We start from the raw sequence: 7878 nt of genomic DNA on the forward strand, positions 1-7878 counted from the left end.
TAAAATAATGTACTTTTACATATACATAGAAGAAGAAGAAGAAGAAGAAGAAGAAGAAGAAGAAGAAGAAGAAGAAGAGAGGAGTAGTAGTAGTAGTAGTAGTAGAATAGAGTAGTAGTAGTAGTCGAATCATTCCCGAAGGGCAAAGTCCGTTGGCCTTTACAAATCAACTCCATTTCAAAATAATTTCGCATGATAGGTAGTGGCTTTTTCTTAGAAAAAAATTAGGCATCACAGGTAGTGGCATTTGCTTAGCAAAAAGTATGTTGGCATCATAGGTAGCATAAAAATCTCAAATTGACAGACATCACAGGAATCATATAAACAATATAATCGATATTTTTCACAGAAATTATCTTAAATATGCTGTCCAAGCTAGAATCTACATTGTCATTACATTTTATTTTGGGTACATTATCATCACTATATCTCTAATTCTTTCACTTCACCTTTTATTCCAGAGTTTTCTTTCTCTTTTTTATAAATTTTCAAAAGCTCAGAAACATATGTTGTCAAATTAAACAATGGATCCAAAGAGAAAGTCAACCATACCATTGAATTGAGAGGTGCATGTATATGGGAAATGGAGTTGAATATATATATACATATAATTTTTTATATATATCACTCTCTTTTGTTTATTAAAGATATATGTCTATGAGGCTAATTCTACTATTGGGCACGTGCCCATTTTTTATATTTATTTCGAGGTTCCAGACATTTTTATCTTTTTATTTTCTCGTCATCTATCTTTTTGAGGTTTTGGACACTTATCCCTTTTTATTTCCTCAGATACTTTTTATAGCCATATATCCTCTAATAAACTTTTGAGAGGATAGCAATAGATAATTATGGGCATTTATGTGGCAAATGAATAGAATGTATAAATGATCTCAATTCAATAGCATGATAACTCCTCATAGGGTCAACAAAGCTTAATTTAACTCTACATTATTAGTCATATTAATATTGGTAAATCTCCGGAACTCTAGTGTTGTTTTAGAACAAGATAATAGCAGCTCAGACCATCACATATCATATCCACAAATTACCTAGACTTTTAGATCAAGCATTTACAACCTATGCATTTAATTTTATTTTAAGGCATAATTATTGATTAGGAGAACTCATGTTTGAAAGCTAGGTACTGGAAAGAAATTACGATAGAGCAACTATTCATCATTTCCACTTTAAGAAATTATAGAGAGAGAGTTCTTCGAACATACTTTAATTATTTAATCTAACATACGCTATAGCTTACTAAAATAAAACTAATATTAAAGACATACCTTAATCACGATGATAACAAGGTGCGTCTCCCCCAAGCTAATCCCTACGATCGTGTCGAGCCTTTATGTGCCCAAATATTTTTATGTTTTTCTTAATTAAGGATGAGCCTTCATGTGCTCACATATTTTTGGCATTTTTAAATTTTTCTATGATACTATTGTAAATCTTCATGTGCTCATATATTTTTTGGTATTTTATGACTATATAAAATAGACTCAATAATCGCCTAGATATAGTTACCTAATAACTAGGGGATGCTCCTCCCCAAGCTAGATATTTGCCATCTTTGGTGTTGATGATCTTCAGAGTCAGCTAACCACCAGCAGTTTTGGTGGGTGCCACCGATAGACTCTCTCCTTGTCATAATATTGTTCCTGCATAGTTATACTCCAACAAGAAAAAACAAAACTCGAGGCTCAAATTTAATAATAGGTTAGGGGTCAGCCAATAAGTGATTGATTGTTCTTTCAGTTGATTTGAATTGATAGATTCTAGCAGGATTCTCTTTTTTAGAGTTTTCTAGTTTAATTATGTAAAAATTAAATATGTGTGCATGATATATAGTTGTATTTTTATACCTCCGCAGAGAATATTTACTCTTATGGGGCTTAGGCTTTTTCATATTGTAAGAAAGTAAATACAGAAGCTATTATTATTATTATTATTATTATTATTATTATTATTATTATTATTATTATTATTATTATTATTATTATTATTATTATTATTATTTATGCCACCACAATAAATATTTCTACAGGGTTACCATAAGTTTATTCATGTGGGGCTTTTAATATTTTGTGATGCAGTAAATGAAGCAATAAAGATTTTTATTTCTTTTTGATATGCATAAAGATGAATATTTATTGAAGAAATTGATTTAAGCTCACCATTTGAATCTAGACCAAGTTCAGATGCTAACACTAAGGTTTATCCGCAAGCGCACAGGTATAAATTAATTGCACTCCTTTAAATAAGATTTAAATAAGATTATCCACAAGCGTACACATATAGTACCAATGTCATATTTTATCCGAAGGTTTTAAATATCGTATCCACATGGAATAGTTGTGATGATGACAAAAGCCTATAGACCTAACCCAACAATTAGGCAAGATAAACATCTAGAAAGAGGAAATAGCTAATGACTTCTAGTTGCGACAACCGATAAGCTTTGTATAATATTGTTCTAACTGGACAGTAACCTAATAGGAGATGAAACAGAGTAATCGGGGGGTGCCTATCAATCCTATCAATAGGAAGTAGACTACATAGGAACCAACGCAGCTGTCACCTACGCGGACTACCACTATCCGGCTAATCAGGGGACATCCACAAGTAAACCTAGCCTAGGCACTACGCCTACACTACGGAATACAACTTAACCTACAGGCCCTGTAGATCAAAGTACTCAATACGAGTTGCAAAGTTAAGAACGAATAAGAACAAATGCTTACTTGAATAAAAATATTGAATACAAAAGTACCTCAGAATGCATCAACGGGCGAGGGAGCAGAACCCCGAAGAATACAGCAAAGAAGCCCCGACATGCCAAAACTCCTCTAGAACTCTACTCCTCTACTCTATCTCTCTATTAGTCTCTTCTAATTGCTACACCTTATCTTTTAATCTATGGAGAAGAGAGGTTATCCATTCGAGGGACACCTCTACAACTCATAATAATGGTGCACTCAAATATGAGGGTCTACCTCTTTATTTATGGCCTAGAAAAGCCTCCCACCTGTTCTGGACAGGCGATGTGGGACTAACTTTTCCACAGTTTGCTCTATTGGGCTATTATACATCAACTTGGCCTTCCAGTCATCCCTCATGTGAGCCCACTCAAAGGAGCAGCTTGGGGCGCCTCTCTTAGGCCTCTATCATGCCATATGAGCCTCTTCTCACGTCATGGACCTTGCTTGGGCGTAGGGCCCATTAGTGGTAATTCTTTTTTATTTGTAAAATTAATATTTTTTCACTCTGGACTCCAAATATAGCAAATGATATGTCCGTTCGATCGTCTCAACGAGCCCGTCGCAATGGTATAGTTCAAATCATCATTTGAGATACTTTTATTTGTTGTAAAATTACATATTCCTACAAAACAAGTGAGAACATCAAAACTCGTGGAACTCGTTAGAATCAAAACCTACAACTATGCTTTGTGATTTATTTTATATTAAATTATGCAATAGTTGACGGTTATATTTGGTACTTAACAACCGTCAACAAGTACTTCACGGCTTGTGGGAGATTCAGCAAGAGCTGGTGGTAGCTGAAGAAATCCGAAGGATGGTGGAAAAAGGAAAGGATTGACCATAGAACCATCACTCGAACAATAGCCGATATTTGTAAGTTTGTCATAGACAAATGTGCTCATGTTGGGGCAGCTTTCTTCCACAACGGGAGCGAGCTAGAGATGGCAGAGAAGTCCATGAGTCTACGCTACTAGAGAAGCGGCGCTCTAGGCATGAACGACTACGAATTGGCGGACATCTTCGAGTAGGTGCCATAAAGTTGTCATGTGAACATGTGATGTGATTTTGTGAACTATGTGAACATTAATATAATATAAACTTAGTGTGTATGACAGGCATGGTACGTGGAACGACAAGGACGGCGACGCATGAATGGATGTAATATATATGTCTTTATTGTACCAATTGGCATATAATCTTCATCAATGATGTTATGCTAGCTAATGATTTGCCCCTAATGTTTATGTTGTTTGTGCTACAAAATAATCTACTCTTTTATTGCTAGTTTCTCTATAAACCTGGTCACAACGCCTGTACATTCTCATGATTTGTACACAACCAAAACAAATGAAGCAGTGTTACGCGCGCATGGGCACACAAATCACTAGTTCTGATAAGTTCTAAAAGAAACATCCTGATAAAGATTTCCATTAATAATAAAAAAAATAACGTACCATAGCAGTATATAGCGACTTAAAACATCAACCAAGACACAAACAACATTTCAAAAATTTTCAGGAGCTACTTTTGGGGTAAAGTTATTTTTACCCTTAAGAACATATGCTCTTACTCTCTCCACTACTGGATTTGCATTAAAAAGTGTGCAAATATACATCTCAATATGAATCCAGTGGTGCAGAGAGTGGGAGCACATGCGCTTAAGAGTAGAAAAAATACGCCCCTACTTTTGGGTTCTGATTTTAAAAGGTGCGAGCTACAGTGCTACACAACATAAACTTAACACAAAATAAAATCAGAAGTTTAAGAATACAGTCTGAGCATTCGTCCCTATCAATCATTTAGCTTGTGAGTCACCACAGGATCGGATAAGATAAAAAAAAATGAGACAAATCTGATGTATCAGGAAACCCCATGCGTCCAGGTCCGCATCAATTATACTACTTTGAGTAGTGCCGATCCAAAGGAGATGCATGCCAAGTTGCCAACCCCATGCCATGCTACAGCGTGCAGCGAGCACGCCAAACAAGAGGACATCCCTACTACATCTTGCTGATGCTGCTGCCTCCCTTCCGGGTTGACCCCATCTCCTTGGCAAGGTTCCGGAGCACGTACTTTTGGATCTTGCCGGTGGAGGTCTTTGGCAGCTCGTCGCGAAACACCACCGTTCTCGGCACCATGTAGTGCGGCATGCGCTGGCGGCACCACGCGATGACATCGGCGGCCGTCACCGCGCCCGCCGACGCTCCCTCCTTGAGTCCCACGAACGCGCACGGCGTCTCTCCCCAGAAGTCGTCCGGCCGCGCCACCACCGCGGCCTCGTTCACCGCCGGGTGGCTGTAGAGCACGGACTCCACCTCCACGCTGCTGATGTTCTCCCCGCCGCTGATGATCACGTCCTTGGACCGGTCGCGGATCTCCATGTACCCGTCCGGGTGCATCACGCCGACGTCCCCCGTGTAGAACCACCCGTCTTCGCGTATCGCCGCCCCGGTGGCCTTATCGTCGTTGAGGTAGCCGAGCATGACGCAGCCGCCGCGGAGCACGATCTCGCCCATCGTGGACCCGTCGCGGGGAACGCTGCGTCCGGTCTCGCCGTCGACGATGTCGACCTCGGCCATGCCCGGCGTGCGCACACCCTGCCTCGACTTGAGCCGTGCCCGCTCCGACGCGGGGAGCTTGTTCCACTCCCGTTTCCACGAGCAGCAGACCACCAGCCCCGCCGTCTCGGTCAGCCCGTACCCGTGGCTGACCTCGAACCCGATGGACTCCGTGCGGTGCAGCACGGCAGCCGGCGGCGGCGCGCCGGCGGTTAGGATGCGCACCTTCCCCGGGAGCGGCCGCCGCACGACCTCCGGGGCGTTGGCCAGCATGTTGAGCACGACGGGCGCGCCGCAGAGGTGAGTGACCCCGCGGGCCGCGATGGTGGCGTACACCTCGCCGGCGTCGACGCGGCGCAGGCAGACGTTGGTGCCGCCCACCACGGCCATCCCCCACGGGAAGCTCCAGCCGTTGGCGTGGAACATGGGCAGCGTCCACAGGTACGTCGCCTGCGGCGGGACCGCCCATTCGATGAGCGAGTCGAGCGTGATCAGGAAGAGCCCCCGGTGGCAGTGCACCACGCCCTTGGGCTCCGACGTCGTGCCGGAGGTGTAGTTCAGTATCATCGGCTCCCACTCGCTGGCCGGCCGCACCCACGCGAACTCCGGGTCGCCATTCTCGAGAAGCCTCTCGTACGTCAGTGACCCGGCCGGGGCGGCGGGGAGACCCTTCTCGTGGGGATCCTCGACGAGGATGACGCGCGGCGCCGGGTGCCCGTGCGGGAGCTGCTTGAGCGCGTCTGTGATGAGCGTTAGAGACGCCGGGTCGACGAAGACGAGCTTGCAGCCGGAGTGGCGGAGCAGGACGGCGACCGTGCGCGCGTCCAGGCGCGTGTTGATGTTGTTGAGCACGGCGCCGCTCATGGGCACTCCGAACTGCATCTCGTACATGGCCGGCACGTTCGGCAACAGCACGGACACCTATGCCAAGCACCAGAGGAATGATTAATCACATCAGACTCATTTCCCGCGATGGCAGGGATGAGCGGTGATCAATTCGCGGAATTGGCCGAGGCCCGAGGCTTACGATATCGCCGCGGGTGATGCCGAGGGAGACGAGCGCGGAGGCGAGGCGGAGGCATCGCCGGTGTGTCTGCGACCAGGTGAAGACCGTGTCGTGGTAGACGACGGAGGAGCAGTCGCCGAAGACGGTGGCCGCACGCTCCAGGAATCCCAGCGGCGTGAGCGGGCATGAGTTCGCCGGATTCGAGCCGAGCCTGTCCATTGCCGTGAGGTAGCCGGCGGCGCGACCGCGAGAGGTGGAGGTCTGGCTTGCGTGAACGGAGACGGCCTCAGCGATCTACTCTAGCTCGCACTCTCGCAGAGTGGCGTAGGAGAAGAATTTTATCTGAAGCCAGGTGTTTGGCTGAGGCGGCTTAATTCTGGTGCTACACGATGGGAGAGACGGCAGATAAAAATGCAAGTGCAAGACTATTCTGGATTCTACGGACTGACCATGTTAGTTGATGCTAATCCAAGATACGGATTAGAAAATGCATGCAGTGCCGGTGCCTCTCTTCATCGTCACCTCTAAATTTTCTAAGATTCGGAGGAGGATGAAAGCAGCTGTGACCGAGACTTCACACGGTGAGGTCAGTACTAGATGCTTATGCAAAAACTGTTCAAGTCAGCTATAGGATGACAGCAGCTGACCGAGAATTCACCGGTTCACCTCCGTGCCCTGTGTTGAATCGATCAGATGTCGAGCTGGAGCTGTGTCACTTCGCTACGGAGCAATCTCCTCTGCCTATCTTTTTATATCTAGAAAAACGAAGAAAAGAGAGACGTTCTCGGCACCGGGACAAATGATACAGATCATGAGTAGGATGATGGACAAGGGCATGGGCCTATTTTGTTGCTCTTGATTGGGCATTGGCGTGATCTGATCGTGTGTGATATTATATAGTATATATTGCCCAAAAGATCAGTCCACGTATTAGGATGAGGACCGCTCACGGAGCAACCGTATCCTCGATTCTCTAATCTCTAATCTCTATCGCTGTTGTGAGTTCCGTGTTGGAATGCTCACACAGTCACTTCCGCTATACCTGAAAAATCTTCATTTGCCCCTATCCGTGCAAGACACTGAAGTCACTGCTCTGTTTTTGGACGTACAACTGTACAAGGAGCTAGATACTGAAGATAATAAAGCCTCTCTTTCAGAGTTTGTGCCCTCCCCCAAGATAATATTTTCTTAAGCTATATATTATAAGGTAAACACAACAACTACTACTACTATTATAGAAATGGTTTTTAGAGACATCTCTGTTTTTGATAGAGGTGATTCAATTCCTAGTCCTCTTCAAATTAAAAGGCCTTCAACAGAGAAATTTGTTATTATAGGATTTCAAACGTGTGAGTTTCGTTATAATAGAATTCTAAACATCTGCTTCACTATAATGACTCTCAAAACATTAACACTTTGCTATTATAACATTATGGCCTTGAAATAGACAATATTTTAAATCTCTTCAAATTCAAATATTTTCATTTAATCACAGAACTATCATTCTACTATATCTCTTCACCACGGGATCTTTCAGTTGCTAGTC

The 7878-nt window shown here is 43.9% G+C and overlaps 1 protein-coding gene across 1 annotated transcript; it reads right to left on the bottom strand.

Moving 5' to 3' along the window:
• On the bottom strand, positions 4492-7379 carry LOC8061535 (probable acyl-activating enzyme 5, peroxisomal). The gene is made up of 2 exons (XM_002438166.2): positions 6354-7379; positions 4492-6247 (listed from the first exon to the last, which is right to left on the bottom strand). Exons 1-2 carry the CDS (start codon positions 6549-6551, stop codon positions 4769-4771), a joined length of 1677 nt encoding a protein of 558 aa, XP_002438211.1. The 5' UTR covers positions 6552-7379; the 3' UTR covers positions 4492-4768.

The sequence above is a fragment of the Sorghum bicolor genome, chromosome 10 (genome assembly GCF_000003195.3).
Source record: "Sorghum bicolor cultivar BTx623 chromosome 10, Sorghum_bicolor_NCBIv3, whole genome shotgun sequence".
Taxonomy (NCBI): Eukaryota; Viridiplantae; Streptophyta; class Magnoliopsida; order Poales; family Poaceae; genus Sorghum; species Sorghum bicolor.